The 19189-nt window shown below is 50.5% G+C and overlaps 1 protein-coding gene across 2 annotated transcripts; it reads right to left on the bottom strand.

Annotated features, from left to right (window-relative positions):
- Positions 1-877: 877 nt before the first annotated feature.
- MIURF (mitochondrial elongation factor 1 upstream open reading frame) lies at positions 878-3223 on the bottom strand. Of its 2 annotated transcripts, none has more exons than XM_075553600.1 (2): positions 3128-3223; positions 878-1126 (listed from the first exon to the last, which is right to left on the bottom strand). In XM_075553600.1, the coding sequence occupies exon 2, from the start codon at positions 1097-1099 to the stop codon at positions 887-889; it is 213 nt and encodes a 70-aa protein (XP_075409715.1). In that variant the 5' UTR covers positions 1100-1126; positions 3128-3223; the 3' UTR covers positions 878-886. The 2 variants fall into 2 exon arrangements, with proteins under 2 accessions (XP_075409715.1, XP_075409716.1); XM_075553601.1 differs by lacking the exon at positions 3128-3223 and adding an exon at positions 2062-3104.
- Between the last annotated feature and the right edge of the window lie 15966 nt (positions 3224-19189).

Below are 19189 nucleotides of genomic sequence, written 5' to 3'. Positions count from 1 at the left end.
CACAGGTGGTTCTCATGGGAGTCAGTGCTGAATCAAACAGAATCAGGAGGTTGCCGTGGGACATCTTGGGGGCACGGCTTGGGGAGCAGGCAGCGCCTTCACACACCACACAACAAGCAGTCCCCATGCCCTCCCCCAGCTATCCACACCAAAGCACGGTCCGGGAGGCGATTCTGACAAGCAGCGACGCTCAGGCCAGAGGTAACTGCCCTGTGGGTTTCCAAAGAGCTGAATCTTTACCAGAGCAGCCAGCCTCATCTTTCAACAGAGGGCTTGGTGGCTTTGAACTACTGACCTTGTGGTTAGCAACCTAAGGTTTAACCCAGTGCACCACCCGGGCTCCTGTTATAGCCGCCATACAGATGAGGAAAGAGAAGCCTGAACAGAGGAAGAGGCTGTCTACACCCCGACGCGCCTAAGGCCAGCGCAGGGATGGATCCTAGAAGGGGCAGCGTGAGCTTGCTCTCTAAACGGCTGAGACGGCACACTGCTCCGCTCTGGGGAACGTGAGCTGACCCGAAAAGTAACTCAATCCACAGAAGCCTGGGCTGCCCTCTAGTTGAGCTCTACGGTTCAAACCAGGCTCACCAACAAGTCGCCTGTTCAGGGGAATCAAGGGAAAAAATAACAGCGCTCCAGTCCTGTTCTGTAGACACTTGAAACTCCAGCCCTTTCCCTCCACCCACAACGCACTTCCAGGGCATCTGTCGTGTGTTCTCCCTGGCTGCTAACAAGGGAAGGTTCTCCCTTTCTGGAGCCCTGTGGCAGGTGGGTGGGAACAAGGGCCCACCTGAAGCCTGTCCTGGCACCCAGGAGCTGCAGTGTCAACAGAAGTCCCTCGGTCCTCTCTTCCCTGGCTCTGGGTGGAAGGGCTAGGAAGAGGGTCCTAGACAATGCCCCCCAGTTTGCTGCGGAGGAAAACCAGGCCCTTCTCCAGCTGCCACGCCCGGGCCTCAGGGTCCGTGAGCTGCTGATTTTTCCGGAACTCGCGGCGGATGGAGGCAAGGTAGAAGTCTCGGTCAGTGTATCGAAGCTCCCGGCCCTGGCGCAGGAGAGCCCGGTAGAGACTCAGCACTGCCTCTCGGCTCCAGGTGGCCATGGGGGACCGACAGGGGCTGGTGTCCAGCTACAAGCAGAGGGGAAAGGACAGGACCAGAAATCAGTCAGCAGTGCGGAGAGAGAACACCTAGTTCTAATGTTCATCTTGGCTTTGGAAACCCCTAAGGTCACACACTTGAGTTCAGAGCAGGAACAAGATCACAGCTTCCTGGCTCCCTCTCCCAGGAGAACACAGGACCAGGGACCGAGGCTGGATTTCCTGAACCTGCCAGAGGACCATGCTCCGCTGGGCACTCGTCAACCAGAGATGGCTAAGACAGCCCTAGGCAGGCTGGGTTATTTGAAGAGTGAGTGGCATAAGGGACTTGAAGCACCTGTGGCAGAGCTTCACCACCACGGCTGCCAGTGGATTCCCTGGGCAGTATAAACAGCCACAAAGGTAGGTATGTGCCTACTGGTAACAACCATAAGGTCAGCAGTTCAAACCCACCCAGAGGCACCTTGGAAAAAAGGTCTGGCCTCTGCTTCTTACTGGCAGCTCTACTCTGCACTCATGGGTGGTGTGAGTGAGCCTCCACTCAGGGGGCACCCAATGGCAGGGTGGTTGCAGACCAGGCTCTGCTGCCCGAGCTTGTGCCAATTACTCAGCGATAAAATCACCATGGTGCTTGCATCCCCCAGCTGGTTCGTGGGACGGTTACATAAGTTAATGTGTCCAGGACCACGCTGGATGTGTCCTTAGCACTGTAAAAAACAGAACAAAACAAAAACTGCCATCGAGTCAACTCTGACCCATCGCGACCCAATAGAACAAGGTAGAATTACTCCTGTGAGCTGAGAGTAGAAAGTCCCGCCCTGTCTTTCTCCGGTGGAGCAGCTGGGGGTTTTGAACTGTTGACCTCGCGATGGCAGCCCAATGCACCACCAGCACGACACCAGGACTTTAGGAGAGTAGAAAGCCTGTTTCTCCCCCCGAATGGCTGGGAGTTTCCAAGTGCTGACCTGGTGGTTAGCGGCCCAACAGGGAACCTCTCCGCTCCAGGGCTCCGAAGTTCTCCATCGGGAGCTGTGGCTAGTGCCGCCCCACCGGAGAGGTTCTCCGTGAACACTGGGTTCCGTGACACGTGCTAAGTGCCACCACCCTCCTTTGCACCCCAAGAAGCCCTCGCACAGGCAGAGCCTTGTCCGCTGTGGAGCGCCCTCTCATCCATTCTCAAGTGCAAACCAGGGAGCCGGGGAGGCGGCCAGCTCAGGGTTCCTAACGAGCCCAGTGAGCACGCACCTACCTCGGATACGCTCGGCGCTTCCCAAGCATCAACTCACCCATCCGACCGACCACTAGCTCACCAGGAGCCTCGGTTACAGTGGGAGACACGAGGGCCCCACGGGGGTTGTGACCGCCCTCGGGACCCACAGCTCTATCAGGAGAGTGAAGCCCTGAGCCCGACTCTCGGCCTCTCCAGTGACAGCTACCCTGTGCTGGCTTCTCAGCAGCCTTTGCCCGCGCATGCCTGGAGCACACCGGCTCCAAAAACTGTGGGATGAACGGGGCCGTTGTCACCGCGTCCCGGGACGGAAGGAACGGCCGCCCCTCTCAGAAATAAAGAGATGAGCCTGGGAAGCGGCGCGTGGGGCTGAAAAGCTCTGAGCTCTGGGCCCCACGCCAGCGGCCAGCCACTAGCCACGGGCCTCGCTCACTTCCTGCCGGCTGGGAGCCCTGGCCCCTCTCGGCCTTGACCTCAGGGGCACCCACGGAAGCGAGATGAATCCACACGACCGGCGGGAAAGGCGCTTTGTGAGGTAGAAGGCGACTGTCAACACAGGGCTGAGGCCACAGGCAGCTCGGCCAGGGGCCGGAAGGCCGTCGCCAGTCCTCCCCCGACACCAGGGGTGGCCTTGCCGAAGGGAGAACCAAGACCCCCAGACTGGAGTCATCGGACTCGCGAGGGGCTGGCAGGGAGGCTGGGGACCCGAAGGCGTCTCCCAGAGGGAAGCCGACGGGCCGGGCTGGATGTCCTCGGCGGCGACCCTGAGAGGAGGCGTAGCCGCCCTGGCCGCCCTCACTCACCCGCGGGCCGCGCGCGCGCGCGCTACCACTCTTTGGGACTTGCCTCTCGCCGGGTCCCTGTCCCGGGGTCACCCACCAATATGGCCCCTTCACTTCCGGGACACGACCTCACGCAGGAGCCGAGGGGCGGGACTGAAGGGAGCACGGAGGCCGGCGGAGGCGGAAGGACTTCCTGTCTCCCAGTCGCGTCCTCTGCCGCGGGGCGGGGCCTAGCCTCGTCTGGCCACGCCCCCTCTCGCGGCGTCGCCTCGTCGCGCCGTCTCACCTACGTGCTGACGTCAGCCTGCGGACGGGCCGGCCGGCCGGAACCTCTCCGGCCACGCCCCGGGGCGGGGCCAGGCTGATAAGCAGCCTAATCAGGGGCTGTTCCTCCAGCCTGAGGGCCGCTGAGGAGTTCTGCGCTACTGTTCCCAGCCCAGGTCTCCAGAACCCTTCCTAAGCCAAATGCTTGTCTTCCCCCCGCGCCGTTCCCCACTTCCCAGGCCTCTCGGCGCCCGGCAAACTCCTGCCGTTCCTCCACCCACCGCCCTCCTGGCCCCCCACCCGCCTCGCTAAAATGGCTGCAAGTGACTTCCTGACACGCTCAGCGTCCGAGGGAGGCTAGCGGCGCCTATCCCTTCTGAAAGACGCCGAGTCGACGCAGGGGTTACGGACGCAGCCGCTAGTGGGCTCGAACTGCTGACCTGGCAATTCGCTGCTGACAGAAAGGTGCTGATTCCAACCCACCAAGCCCTCCGAGACCGAGAGACGGGCAGTCGGCCTCTGTAAGGATTGGCAGCCTTGGAAACCACGCCGGCAGTTCGGCTCTCAGGCCACAGGTCCTTGGTTGTATGCTTCAGAGACAATTGTGTTTTTAATTATTCATAGGCTCCTCCATCTTCTGATTGGATTTGCTGACAAAGCCCTGTCTTCTGGGAACGGGGGAGCCTCCTGCCCAGACCGGCTCAGCCTGAGAGCCAAAACAGTGGGACTTTCGGAGATCAGCCTAAGGACTCGCAGTCCCGCTCCATCCCTGAAGGGCTGTCACACTCAGCCACAGGGGTGTTGTGAGTGGTTTCCAGTGTCCCCAGAAACCATCCCCCAACCTACAAAGGGTGTCCTAGGCTGGAAATCTTCAGGAGCAAACCCCACCCCCCTCTCCAAAACAAACCAATCCTCACTGCCCTCTCGTCCATGATGAACGACTCCGTGGCCTTAGAGGACAGTAGAATGATGCCTTTGGGTGTGCAGGACTATAAATCTGCATGGTGCCAGAAAGCCTCATCTCTCCTGTGGGTCCACTGGTGGGTTCACCTGCTGACCTTGCAGGTAGCAGCCCAATGCTAATCGGCTCTGCTACCAGAGTTCCCGTCCCTGGAGGGCTAGGCACTTAGAGTTCATTTATTCTCTCAGCAAATCACTGTTGAGATTCTCCGTGGGGAGAGGACAGGTAGTTCAGAGGTAGATTTCTTGCCTTTCCTGTGGGACATTAATTTGCTTGCTGAAAGTAAGAGGACTTGAAGCACTTGCTGATGGAGACCAGCGCCTGCAGCTTTCAGTATGGATTATTGTTTGATATAAAGAACACCAAAACCCTCGCAATTGGACCAATAGGTAACATCATGATGAACAGAGAAAAGATTGAAGTTGTCAAGGATTTCGTCTTGCTTGGATCCATGGAGCAGTCCTGGGATCGGGACACATGGCACTAGGTGAATCTCCTGGAGGTTACTTTGAGGATAAGGTTTCCCTGACCCATGCCATGGTGTTTTCAATGGCCTCATACGCATGTGAAAGTTGGATACTGAATAAGGAAGATCGAAGTAGACTCGATACATTTGAATTGCAGTGCGGGCAAAGAATACTGAAAGTACCACGGACTGCCAAAAGAATCAACAAATCTGCCTTGAAAGGACAGCCAGCATGCTCCTTAGAGGCAAGGGTGGCAAGACTTTGTCTCACGTGCTTTGGGCATGCTGCCTGGAGAGACAAGTCCCTGGAGAAGGACATCTTGCTGGGGAATGCAGAGGGTCAGTGACAGATGAAGACCCTCGACAAAATGGAATGACACACGGCTCTTGCGTGAGGTCGCGTGCAAGGGTGGCATAGGGCAGTGTTTGGTTCTGTTGCACACAGGGTTCCCCTAAATCAGAACCAACCCAATGGCTCCTCACAACCACAGCATGGGGGAGACCAGACCGGGGTTCTGCTGCTGGCCGATGCCCTACACACACAGCTGCCACCCTCCTGTCAGGGGAGGTACCTGAGTATGTGGCGACGATGCAGAACAGGTTTCAGCAGAGGACCAAACCAGGAAGCAGTAGGGAGAAAGGCCTGTGATCTACTTGAGGTATCAGTAATCGAGTACCCTATGGGTCATGACAGTGATCAGCAGCTTATTCATGGGGATGACCAGGACCAGGCAGCTTTTCCTTCCCTTATGCCCTGAGTGGTGGCCTGCGGCCTGGCCAACTGGAAGGCCGCTAATAGCAAGGTCACCGCTAGGGAGAGATAGGGACATGGGGAGTCCCCACAGCAACAGGGGACTCTGAATTCCCAGGGACTTTGGGAAAGGGAGGGGCCTTAACAGGTGTAAGATTTCAAAGCAATAGCATGGAGTCTAAGGCTTTCAACAATCCTTAGATGATCGTCAGCAACATTTTCCTTACATTTCCAAAAATAAAAAATTTATTTGTATGTGATATAAATGATGCAAACCCACACCAAACTCACTGTTATTGAATCCATGACAACTCATAAGGACCCTATGGACAGGGTAGAACTGCCCCTGCATTTCCAAAACTGTAACTCCTTACAGCTGTAGAAAGCTTCGTCTTTCCCCCTTAGAGGGACTGATGGTTTCAAACTGCTGACCTTATGACTCTGCCATAAGGGTTCCTTCAGGTGACGAGAGAGAGAATGCAGGAATTACAGAAATAGAAAACGGGGAAGAAGTGAGAGGAGGAATGTAACAATCAGTGACACAGCAAAATGTGTACCAAAATTGTCGAATGGATGTGATGATGGTGCCCGGTATTAAAAGATATAGTGTCTGGGGTCTTAAAGGCTTGAAGGTAAACAAGCGGCCATCTAGCTCAGAAGCAACAAAGCCCACATGGAAGAAGCACACCAGCCTGTGTGATCATGAGGTGTCGATGGGATCAGGTATCAGGCATCAAAGAACAAAAAATCATATCATTGTGAATGAGAGGGAGTGTGGAGTGGGGACACAAAGCCCTTCTGTAGGCAATTGGACATCCCCTTACAGAAGGGTCACAGGGAGGAGACGAGACAGTCAGGGTGCAATGTAGCAACAATGAAACATACAACTTTCCTCTAGTTCCTAAGTGCTTCCTCCCCCCCCCCCCAACCCACTATCATTATTCCAATTCTTCCACCTTACAAATCTGGCTATATCAGAGGATATACACTGGTACAGTTAGGAACTGGAAACACGGAATCCAGGACAGATGATCCCTTCAGGACCAGTGGCGATACCAGGAGGGTGGAGGGAGGGTTGGGTTAAAAGGGGTAACCAATTACAAGGATCTACATATAACCTCTTCCCTGGGGGACGGAAAACAGAAAAGTAGGTGAAGGGAGACATTGGACAGTGTAAGACATGACAAAATAATAATTTATAAGTTATCAAGGGTTCATGAGGGAGGGAGGAGCTGGGAGGGAGGGGAAATTGAGCTGTTGCCAAGGGCTTAAGTGGAGAGCAAATGTTTTGAGAATGATGAGGGCAATGAATATACAAATGTGCTTTACACAATTGATGTTTGTAGGGATTGTGATGAGTTGTATGAACCCCAATAAAATGATTTTTTTAATTGTCGAATGGAAAACCGGTGTGCTCTGTAGACCTTCAATTAATTCACAATAGACACAAAACAAAAACTGCAACATCAACCCAAGAGATCCCAGGGTGCCCATGAAACCCAGCAGAGCCCTGAGATGCAGGGCAATGCCCCTTGTCAGGGTCTCTGGCCGACACAGCACCATCAGTACTGATAACCAGATGCCCGCCCGGCTGCCCCACTCCGCATTGCCATGGGTACCTGGGGGGCTGGGGGGAAGTCTCATGAGCCTAGAAGTAAGGAGATCTGAAGAGCTAGAAGCATCTAGAACAATGGTCTCAACCTTCCTAATGCCCCAACCCTTTAATACGGTTCCTCATGCTGTGGTGACCCCAACATGAAATTATTTTTGTTGCTACTCCAGAACTGTAATTTTGCTACTGTGATGACGTGGGCGACCCCTGTGAAAGGGTCATTCAACGCCCCCCCCCCAAGGGGGTCTCTACCCACAGGTTGAGAACTTCTGCTCTAGAAGGAGCAGGTGGAGAAGGAGGGGTGCTCTGAACGGCAGCCCCCAGAGACCTCTGTCTCTTCTCTGCTGAAAATAATATTTTGTAGAACCAGGAGATTATGTGAACAGTCACCTGTCTTCTGGCCGCAAGAATCACCAATTAGATTGATTTGGGTCACAGAATTATTCCTTTAAGGAGCCAAGTAGGGCAGCCTGGAAGTGTAGCCAAAACACACAGCCTGGAGGAAGGCAAATCCGGGTTCCCCTGTAAGCTCCTATACTAACCAACTCAGGCGCTCAGAGAAACCTTGAACCTCAGACCTGGAGTCCTCATCTATCCAATGGGGATCGTGACTGTTGCCAACAGGGACCTTGGGATTAGATAGGATACAGTGTTTGAAAAGTGCATAGTTCAGTGCCTGGCACACAGTAGGTTCTTGATAAAGGCAGCCTGGTGGGAGGTGCTGGTGGGAGTAGCGGGAAGGGAATGCTTTTTTTCTTTTTTTCTTTTCTACCCTTTGAACAATGAACCCTTGGGTCATTTGATTTTAAAATGGTTGAGTACCCTAACACAGGGGCATGTGCAGACGCACACCATTAGTTTCTCTAACGCGTAAGCCTGACCATTTTTATGATCTTTACCTTTCGTCCACATTTTTCTCCCACTCTATTTAGGACCTTCTAATGCAGTGGTTCTCATCCTGTGGGTAGCGACCCCTTTGGGGGTCAAGGAACCCTTTCACAGGTGTCGCCTAAGAACATCGAAAAACACATTTCCGACAAGCCAGTCAGGGTGCGATGTAGCAATGATGAAACATACAACTTTCCTCTAGTTCCTACATGTTTCCTCCTACCCCACTATCATGATCCCAATTCTACCTTACAAATATGGCTAGACCAGAGGATGTACACTGGTACAGATAGGAACTGGAAACACAAGAAGTCCAGGGCAGATGTTCCCTTCAGGGCCAGTGGCGATACTGGGAGGGTGGAAGGAGGGTAGGTTGAAAAGGGGTTCCAATTACAAGGATCTACATGTGACCTCCTCCCTGGGGGACGGACAACAGAAAAGTGGGTGAAGGAAGACGTCGGACAGGGCAAGACATGACAAAATAATAATTTATAAATTATCAAGGGTTCATGAGGGAGGGGGGAGCTGGGAAGGAGGGGTAAAATGAGGAGCTGATGCCAGGGGCTTAAGTGGAGAGCAAATGTTTTGAGAATGATGAGGGCAATGAATGTACAAATGTGCTTTATACAATTGATGTATGTATGGATTGTGATAAGAGTTGTATGAGCCCCTAATAAAACAATTAAAAGATAAAACTATAAATTCCTAGAAAAAAAAGAAAAACACATTTCCAATGGTCTTAGGAACCGAGACACTGCTCCGCTATCCGTCTCCAGGTGGGTCCGCCCACGTGCAGATACGCCCCCACATGAGTACCTGGTGTGAAGACTGATACCCATGCTACATTGTGCTTCAAGACAAAATTTCATTTATTTGTCATTAGAAATAAATATTTAATAATATATAATCACATACGGTTTTTGTGATGAATCGCTATGCTTTAATTATGTTCCATTTATAACAATGAAAATATATCCTGCATATCAGATATTTACATTATGACTCATAACAGTAGCAAAATTATAGCTATGAAGTAGCAACAAATTTCATTTTATGGCTGGGGGGTCACCACAACAGGAGGAACTGTATGAAAGGGTCACGGCATTAGGAAAATTGAGAACCACTGTTCTAATATGATCCCTTTTGGACGGGTGGCAGTGGTAGCTGGGCACCATCTAGTTCTGGTCTCAAATTTTGGGAAGCTGAAGTTTCGGTGCTCCATTCATCCACTGGGTGGATTAAATAGTTTAACAGCAGTAATCTTGTCGCTTGTATTTTTATACATTCAAGTTAGGATATACCACTGACAAGAGCGTTCATTTGTAAATTAAGCTGCTTCATGTGCTGCCATCTAACTTCCGAGAACCCCACTGAGCTCAGGTGACACAGTGGGTTACACCATGGCCTTCTAACCGCAAGGTCAGCAGGCACTTGGAATCCACCAGCCTTCAACAAATGTACAGATGTGCTTCACAGGATGGATGGTTGGACGGATTGTGATAAGAGTTGTGCGAGCCCCCAATAAAAGGATTATTTTTTTAAATCGCCAACCTTACCATGGGAGAAAGACGAAGCGGTCTGTTCCCTTAGACAGTTACAGACTCAGAAACCGTCCAGGGCAGTTCTTGTCAGTCATCTTCCAGTGTGGCTATGAGTCAGAATCGACTCCAGGGCAGCGTGTTTATTGTTGTACTTGAAAAATACCGCATCTTGGGAGAGAGAAGAAGGAACAGTAGCATTCTTTAGTGGCCTTTAAACAGCAACAACTTTTTCTTGTGAATGAACAATTGCCAGTTTCACTGTCAACAGCTCACACACGTTTTACGTCAACTCACCCACTGCCATCCCTTCAATGGGCCATCACTTTTTCAGCTGTGGTTCTTGTTTCCATTCTTTCCTTCCTGGTCCTCGGAACTTTGACCCTGAATAAACGCTGCCCCTGTGATTAAAGAGTTCCTTATTCTGACACAGGGCTGGGTTGAACTCCAGCCCTGAAGGGCGACTAAGGGCTGCGATGTGACCGTTTTGATGGTCTCAGTGTTGGATGATGCTCACAGCGTCCTGTGGACGCATGACCGCAGAGCAAGAGCGCTTGTTCACGGAGTCAGCGATTCAAGGATGAAGAGATGTACACGCTCTAGAAGGAGAGGGGGCCTGGAAGAGAAGGACCACTCCCCCTGAGTCAAGCTGCCTCTCACGTGAAAGACTCCTGTGGGGTGGTGTTCATTGAAGGTTCTGGGGGGCAAGTCCCAGCTCTGCCTCTTGCCACCACGGTGGCCGGAGGCAAGTGATGGAACCCTTTCACAATGGAATGACTTGCTACATTGAATTTGGTTGTGGCTATCAGGTACTCTCAGTAATGGAAGGCAGGCTGAAATCAAGGAAAGCTTTTTGTGTGGGACACATATGGATTTGTCCCCAGGTTGTTCCCATATTGTATGTGAGCCTAGGACACTGCTTGCCAGCACCCTGGAGGCCAGCTGCTTAGAGGTTATCACCCTGAGGGTATCAGCCATCCAGAGCAATCAGACCCTATTGTCTGTCCCACCCCCTGCTGATAGGGACAGGGGGTTGTTTCCCTGAAGGAGAACCCAGAGACAAGGTCAAGCCAACTCAAGGAGGATCTAGATTAGGCTGCCATCTTGACTCTGGGATCTGCTCATCATGTCACCTGTGCACCCCTACCTCATCCCCTTCCTGCCTGCCGTGTGCCTATTGGACAGCCCCCTTCTGTTATGTATGTGGTTACCTGAAATCAGGGGGGCTTGCACACACCCCTGAGTATATATAAGCTGTGATTGGAAATATATTCTCTCTCTTCTCCCACCTCCACGTGGACCACCAGGAGGGGCTGAGGTGAGCATGCGACTATGAAATGTGTCTGACTCCTGTATTTCAATCTCTCTCCTGTCGCTCCCGTCTTCCATGACTTTACCATGCCCTGTACAGATTATTGCCCTACAACTGTGCCTATGGGCCCTTTGGTAGCTAGAGGCTGGTTTGGGGACTTGTTTGTGTTTTAGGTGACATGTGAGAAGTCAACACTGAGACACTGAACGGAGGTAGGGTTGAGACCAAGAACGTGAGGTTAAGAGCGGCTTTATTAGGCCAGGGAAAGAGCTCCCGGGAGGGAAGGGAGAGCAGAGAGAGGGATGGGGCATCTTGAGCTCCTGGGTGGTTCGGAGACCCAAAGAGTTAGGTGAGTTAGGTCAGGGAAATCGTGCCAGTCGGTGGGGCAGTGGGATATTTGTAGGATTTGGGTCAGGGAAATATGCAAATGAGGTGAAGAGAGCTGCTGGTGCTTGAGCCAATAAGGAGAAGGGAGGCTTCCTGGTGCTGCAGCTGCAGAGTCTGAGTCCTTCCCAGAGCAGCTTCTTGGAATGTGCGGGGAGAGGCTGCAAGTCCAGCTCTGGGGCTGTGCGGACCCTGCGCGGAGAGATAAGCTCCTTGGAATGCTGGAGACAGGGACTGCAAAGTCCAGCACATGATCCCATCTTTCTGAGAGGCTGGGGGAAGGGGCTGCATGGTCCGGACCCAGCCCAAACAATATGCTGATCAAAGACTACAGTCTTCAGGATGGATTACTAGGCAACAAGAAGAAAGCCAAGAAGGCCGTAACTGGACCAATAAGCAACATCATGATAAAGGAAGCACAGATGGAAGTCAAGGCTTTCATTTGACCTGAATCCCCGATCAACACCCATGAACAAACGCAGCAGTTAGAAATCGAACCATGAGCTGCGATGAGCATGTCTGCTGCCAAAGCCCTCTGGAAAGTGAGGGCAAAAAGGTCACTGTGGGCTGAGAGCGCCTGACCCCAGCCGTGGGTTTCAGTGGCCTCGTGCCCATGTAAAAGCCGGACCATGAACGAGGAAGACCAAAGAATGGATTCTTTGGATTTTGGAGTTCACCAGGAACTGCCAGAAGAACAAATGAATCCGTCTTGGACACTAGAAGGCTCCTGAGAAATAAGGATGATAAGACTTTCTCTCCTGTGGTTTGGGCACGTGATCAAGAAAGACCAGTTCTTGGAGAGGGGCACCATGCTTGGCAGAGGATGTGCAAAACAGAGGGAGCCCCCCCACCCCCAGTGGCCCCAACAAGGGGCTCCAACACAGGAATGATTGTGAGCATGGTGCCAGGCAGTCTTCCTCAGGAGGGACACAGAGGTCCCAAGTAGACTCGTGTGTGTGTGTGTGTGTGTGTGTGTGTGTGTGTGTGTGTGTGTGTGTGTACAAAAGGAGTCCTGGTGCCATAGTGGCTAAGCATTGGGCTGTGATTTGCAAGGTTAGCAGTTCAAAGCCACCAGCCACTCTGCAGGAGAAAGATGGGGCTTTCTACTCCCGTAAACGGTCAGTCTCCGAAATTCACAGGGGCATTTCTACTCTGTCCTGTAGGATCACTATGAGTTGGCATTGACTCGATGGCGGCGATATATATATATATATGAAACTGAAAACCAGGAAGAGAGTGCATGCAGACAAAGTCTGCCGTCATAATTAAGAGTCTGGGAGGCAGACTCTGGCGGGGGGAAGTTGTAGGTGAGTTGGAGATGAATCCCAGTCACATTCTCTTAACTAAAAGTATCCCCCCAATGTCCCCCGTAATCATGCCCATTTTAAGACGCTGATCGCAAGCACGTGGTCTCTACTGTGCTTGAAGGTGGGCTGCCTGAAGGCTGTCTGCCAAGGAGAACAGTCTTACTGCCCCACCCTCAGTGCCTCCCACTCCCTTCTGAGAAGGATCTTAGATCGCTCCAGAAGAACTCAGGGAGACCTAATCTCTAAGGTTAAGTCAGCACAGAGGCGGCCAAGGTTAAGCCGCCGACTTAACTCTAGAATCTGCCCGTCTTGTGACATGTGTACCTTCCTGTGACGTGTGTGTGGCTTGCGTGTTTCGAGATTATATAAGCCTGTGAGAGAACACATTCTCCCCCTCTCTGGCTCTGGTCTCCATGGAGGAGGTGAGCCCTCGCGTGCCTTGTCTGATGTGTCTTGAATTTACCCTTCAACGACACAATCGCCCCTAGGACCCATTCGCTTGCGCTGTCTGGTCCCCTATATACACAGTTTTATATATGCCCTCAGCACCTTCAAGCTCCCGGTCTGAAGTGACAGAGACAGAACAGCAGCCCTGAGACCATGAGGCAAAGCGGTGGGTCCCCAACCCACCGAGCGAGGCACAGGCCAAAGGAAGACGTGCCATCCAGCCTGGCAGAGAAGAGACGCTCCGACAAAATGACTGCCTCCTTGCCGTTTTGAAACCTGTCAGCTTTGCCCAAGAAACCCCCATAAGCCTGAGTTTTGTCCGAGTTTTGTGTGGCCGCTGCAGCGGACCTCATAGAGAAGCAGAGCCACCTGGGAGGGATGGTCGGTGTCAGCACAGGGTAAGGAAAGGTGGAGTAGAGGCATGTCTGCCCTCTGCCTTCTGGCAGTCGGCCTTGGGCTGGTGTAGAGATGGCCTCTCCTTCCTTGTGCAGCCAGAGGACGAGGACGTCAGTTGTGGCCCGTGGGCCATTTTCACAGGGTTTATTTGGGGACTCTCAGGCCTCTTCCAATCTTCTGTGTGGATGTTTTGATTACTGTAGCTATATCCCAGGAGCCTTGGTGGTGCAGTGGGTTACAGGCTGGGCTGCTGATCATAAGGTCAGTGGTTCAAATCCACTAACCACTTCTCAGGAGACAGATGAGGCTTTCTGTTCTTGTAAAACATTTACAGCCTCAGAAACGCTAAGGAGCAGTTGGATTTCTGTCCCCCGTGTCACTAGCTTTGAAATCAGAGTGCAGGGACCCTCTTCTGTTTTCTTTTCTCTCAGCCTTCCTTTAGCTATCTGGGGCCCTGGCTTGTCCATATAAAGTTGAGGACTGATCTTTCTATTTCTATAAAGAAGTCTGTTGGAATTTGCATTTGGATTGTATTGAATCTATGGATTGCTTTCAGTAATATTGATGTCTTCACAGCATTGAGTCTTCCGATTAATGAACATGAAACATATTCCCATCCAGTTGCGTCTTATTTAATCCCTTTCAGCAGTGTTTTATGGTTTCATTGTATAAGTCTGTCATGTCTCTGGTTAGATTTGTTCCTCATTTTATTCTTTTAAAAATAGCTTTATTGGCATATAATTCACATATCATATCATTCAACAGTGCAGTCATATTTAGAAGAGGTATGCAGTCATCACCACAATCACTTTCAGAATAGTTTATTTTCCTACTTCTTACTGTTGTTAGCTCCTCCTGAACCCCCCACCTCCCTGCCACGCTCCTAGCTAACTGTTAATCCAGCTACTTTCTCTCTCTTTCTTAAAATCACTCTATCGGGGGCTCGTACAGCTCTGATAACATTCTCTCTCCCTTTTTAAAAAATTATTTTATTATTTTATTTTTTGGATACTATTATATTTGGAATCATTTCCCTAATTTCTTTTTTCACATTTTGCTTTGCTGGTGCATATGGAAACTTGATTTTTGTTCTTTTGACTTTATACACTGATTTTGCTAAAATTCTCTTACTAACTCCAAATGTTTTCTTGTGGAATCTTTGGGATTTTCTATGAATGGGACCATTTCATCCACAAATAAAGATAATGAGACTTCTTTTCTGATATGGATATTTTTAATTTCTTTTTCTTGTCTTATTGCTTTGGTAAGTTTTTTTTTTCCTCAACAATATCTTCTACTTGTATAAGTTTTTACAACATTTTTAAAAGTTAGCTAGGGCACATAGGGGCTGATAGGGCTCCTGTGCATAGTTAGCCCCAGCAAGGGGTGGCTTGTATTGTTTTACGATGCCATTCTTACTGGTGCGCTAATGGGTGCATGAGAATATTAGCTTAGCAATCAATAGATTTTTTTGGTGTGTTGTATAATGGTATATTGTTTGTTTGTTTTTAATCATTTTATTAGGGGCTCATACAACTCTTATCACCATGCATACATACATCAATTGTGTAAAGCACATTTGTACATTCATTGCCCTCATCATTCTCAAAACATTTGCTCTCCACCTAAGCCCCTGACATCAGGTCCTCATTTTTTCTCCTCCCTCCCCTCTTCCTCCCTCCCTCATGAACCCTTGATCAATTTATAAATTATTATTTTGTCATATCTTGCCCTGTCTGACGTCTCCCTTCACCCACTTCTCTGTTGTCCATCCCCCAGGGAGGAGGTCACATGTAGATCCTTGTAATCAGTTCCCCCTTTCCAACCCACCCTCCCTCTACCCTTCCAGTATTGCCTCTCTACCACTAGTACTGAAGGAATTATCTGCCCTGGAGTCCCTGTGTTTCCAGTTCCTATCTGTACCACTGTTCATCCTCTGGTCTAGCCAGACTGGCAAGGTAGAATTGGGATCATGATAGTAGGGGGCGGGGGGGGAGCATTTAGGAACTAGAGGAAAGTTGTATTTTTTTTGAAAGTTGTATTTTTCATTGTTGTTACATCACACCCTCTAAGGGGATGTCCAGTGACCTACAAATGGGCTTTGGGTCTCCACTCCACACTCCCCCACACATTCACTATAATATCATTTTTTGTTCTGATGCTGCCTGATACCTGATCCCTTCAAAACCTTATGATTGCACAGGTTGGTGTGCTTCTTCCATGTGAACTTGGTTGCTTCTGAGGTAGATGGCCACTTGTTTACCTTCAAGCCTTTAAGAGCCCAGATGCTATATCTTTTGATAGCTGGGCACCATCAGATTTCTTCACCACATTTGCTTATGCACCTACTTTGTCTTCAGTAGTTGTGTTGGGAAGGTGAGCATCAGAGAATGCCAATTTAATAGAAAAAAAATAGTCTTGTATTGAGGGAGTATTTGAGTGGAGGCCCAATATCCTTCTGCTACCTTAATACTAAACCTATAAATATATGCACATAGAGCTATTTCCCCATCCTCATATATAAATATATTTGCATATGTACATGTCTTTATCTAGACCTCTATAAATGCCTTCTGCCTCCAAGCTCTTTCCTTTAATTCTTTTGACTTTCCTCCTGTCCCACTATCATGCTTCCTCCCCAACAGGGTTTCAGCAATTCCTCTTGGTTACATTACCCTGATCACGTCCTACCAGGCCCCCCACACCCTCCTCACCACCAATTTGGATCATTTGTTGTTCCCTTGTCCCTGGGTTTGTTAACATCACTACCTTATCCCCCACCTCCCCTTCTCCCATGTGCCCCTGGAACTGTCAGTCCCGTTGTTTTCTCCTCCAGATTGTACATCCAGCCTATCTTATTTAGACAGACCTGCAGAGATAATAACATGCTCAAAAACAAGACAGAGAAAAACCAAGCAACGATATACAACAAAATAACAACAAACCAATGACACACACACACAAATAAAAAAAGAAAGAAAGAAAAGCTTGTAGTTAGTTCAAGGACTGTTTGTTGGCCTTTAGGAGTGTTTTCCAGTCCAGTCTGTTGGGGCACTACGCCATGGTCTCAAAGCCCACCTTCAGCATTCCCTGGGGACCTCGCCGCTCCATTCCCTTGCTGTTCTGTTGCACCCCCTTAGTGTTTTGCCTTGGTGTCGCAGTTTGATTGGAGGGCAAAGAGATAAATAGCTCGCTAGAGGTGGGAGACAGGCTCACTCCCTGTGAGACATCCCTGAGGAGAAGCTACGTGAAGCTACCTTGATGCAACCAGAGCCCTGGGAGCTGGAGGAGCCACATGGAGACCCCTGCAGGCACTGAGACACTTACAGCACCACTGGATCCACCCACAAGGCTTCCCACCCACTGGCCTGCGATCTTCCTGCATTCAGCATCAATGTATGTGTTTCCTGAGTCTGAAGAGGACTTTATAGATTAGTATTGGACATATGGGCTAATATGGTACTTCTGGACTTGATCTGGACTGGGCTGGGATGTTTTCTTAATGTGCAATTGTTCTTGTCTACAAAGTTATTTCTTATACACATATGAGTGTCAATGAATTTGTTTCTCTAGTCTATTAACTAGACTAAGTCAGACTAACACACCAGGCTTCCTGGTTGAATAGAGATTGGTGGTGTGAGAAATAAATCCTAAAATGGGCCGTCTTCAGTAATTAAGGGAACAGAAGGCCAAGAAGTTACTAAGTAGCCAGAGCACAAGCTGACAGCTGCTGTGGGAACGGTATCACATGAAGCACCTTAATCAGGGCGGGAGTGGCAGGGGAAGGGAAGCTGCCCTGGATTAGGAACTATAAATTAAGGAAGTAGCAACAGCCAGGTGCGACTGTTAACCTCACAGTATTCAGCCAACGAGGAACCGGGAGTTGACCTCTTGAACTTGGGAATATATGATCCTCATGAAGCCATTGTGGGGCGCACCAGCCCATTTGTCATCTGAGGCTTGGGAGCCCAATTTTGCAAAATCGACGAATGAAGCCTCTCCCTCGCTAAGCTGGGTACAGACTGGATTGTTTGAGCCGAGCGTTCATGGGTAAATACTCATCATCACCCATCAGTGACTTCATATGGGATAAGGCGGTCCACCCCCGATGTCCCTCTGGAGACCCATCGGGAACAGTCCAAGTCAGGGGCTTGTACAGACCCGCCGCCAGGGACTAAGAAGAACTGAGAAGGTATCGGGTGTCCACAGCGTTTCTCACAGTGGGATCCCCCAATACTATGGTTGTTCATCATGCTTCAGCTCAGAAAGTGCACCCCCCCCCCAGGCAAGAATAACGGACCCCTGGAAACCCAAAGGGCAGCATTCCCCCAAAGACAAGGCACCGAAGGAGAAGGAGACATAGGAAGCAGAGCAGACAGGCTCAGGGCGGGCACTGAGGAACAGCAACGGATGAGTTGAAGCAGAATGTGAGACTGGTTGAATGTGGAACTGAGGGACGGCTCTGTAAAGCGCCACCCAATTCACACTAAAAACAGGTTGTTTTTGTTTTAAAGGACTTTTACTGGCAGGGCTAGGATATGAACTCAGGTCTGGAGCTTTGAACCATTCATGGAGACCGTTGAAATTACCCCAGCCCAGGATAGAGAAAGACAAGAAGGGAGTCTGGGGCCCTCTGTTGGTCTAGGTTGACTAGAGAAACAGACCCTCATATGTATGTAAGAGAGAGCGTTACATCCCAGGACAATTGTATATTAAGAAACCATCCTGGCCCAGTCCAGATCAAGTCCCCAAGTCTGATTTTGGCCCATAAGTCTGATATTAGCCCACATGTCTGATACTAGGCCATAAATTCTCCTACGTACACAGCACATGCAATGATGCGGAAAGCAGGAAGATCGCAGGCCAGCAGGTAAAAAGTCTTGTGGAAGCATCTCAGCACTGGCTCGATTCTTCATGTGGCTCCACCAGCTCCAGGGCTCTGGCTGCCATCAGCATGGCTCCATGTGGCTTGTCAACAGAGTGTGAAGCAGAGTATGTGTCCCACCTCCTGGGAAGAAGACAGGAGTTCCCAGAATCCTCAGGAGAAGGCCATGCCCACACAGAGGGATCATTGGCTATGGCCTGACTGACAGGCTAGCCTCCGCCCCTTCGCTCAAGTTTCCAAGAGGTGGTTATGTAACTGCCATTGACTTACAGTGACCCTACGGGACAGAGTGTAGCTACCCCATCGGGCCTCCAAGACTGGGAACCCGGAGAGAGCAGACACTCTCGTCTGTGTCTCGTGGAGAAGCTGGCGGATTTGAACCTCTGAACTTTTGACTAGCAGCCCAACACGTTAACAACGATGCCCCGCATCTCCTGGACAAGGGCCACAGCAGAGGAATGACTAGAAGAGAGGTGTGTCTTGGAGGCACAGTGGGGGGGGGGGGGGAGGACGAAGGACAAAGGTCCCTAAACAGTCCGCTCACTCCCCAAGTAGGAACTGGCCCTGGGTTCAGAGAGAGAGTCAGGGGCCGAAACCCAGGGGCTTGAAGAGTTCATGGGAATTGAAAAGGGAGGCTGTGGTTTTGCTGAGAAGCCGCCAAACCTAACGCCCCGACATCTAGGCCAGGCGGACTCAGAGGGACCCTTGCTGAGAAGGGAAGGGGCGAAATGGAAGGGCAGCCTGACCCAAACCAGAAACATTAGGAGTCCCACTGGCATGGCAGGTGGGGGGCTATGCTTGACTCTGCTAACCACAAAACTAAACAAAACAAACAAAAAAAAAACTAAACCAGCTGCCTGACAGTCCTTAGG

Source organism: Tenrec ecaudatus, chromosome 6, assembly GCF_050624435.1.
Source record: "Tenrec ecaudatus isolate mTenEca1 chromosome 6, mTenEca1.hap1, whole genome shotgun sequence".
In the NCBI taxonomy this organism is placed as follows: Eukaryota; Metazoa; Chordata; class Mammalia; order Afrosoricida; family Tenrecidae; genus Tenrec; species Tenrec ecaudatus.
Note: the sequence above shows the minus strand (reverse complement) of the source record. Positions and strands in the feature narration are given on the sequence as shown.

Coding starts and splice junctions, on each gene's coding strand:
- MIURF (XM_075553600.1), bottom strand. CDS start 1,099: ATGGCCACCTGGAGCCGAGAGGCAGTGCTGAGTCTCTACCGGGCTCTC.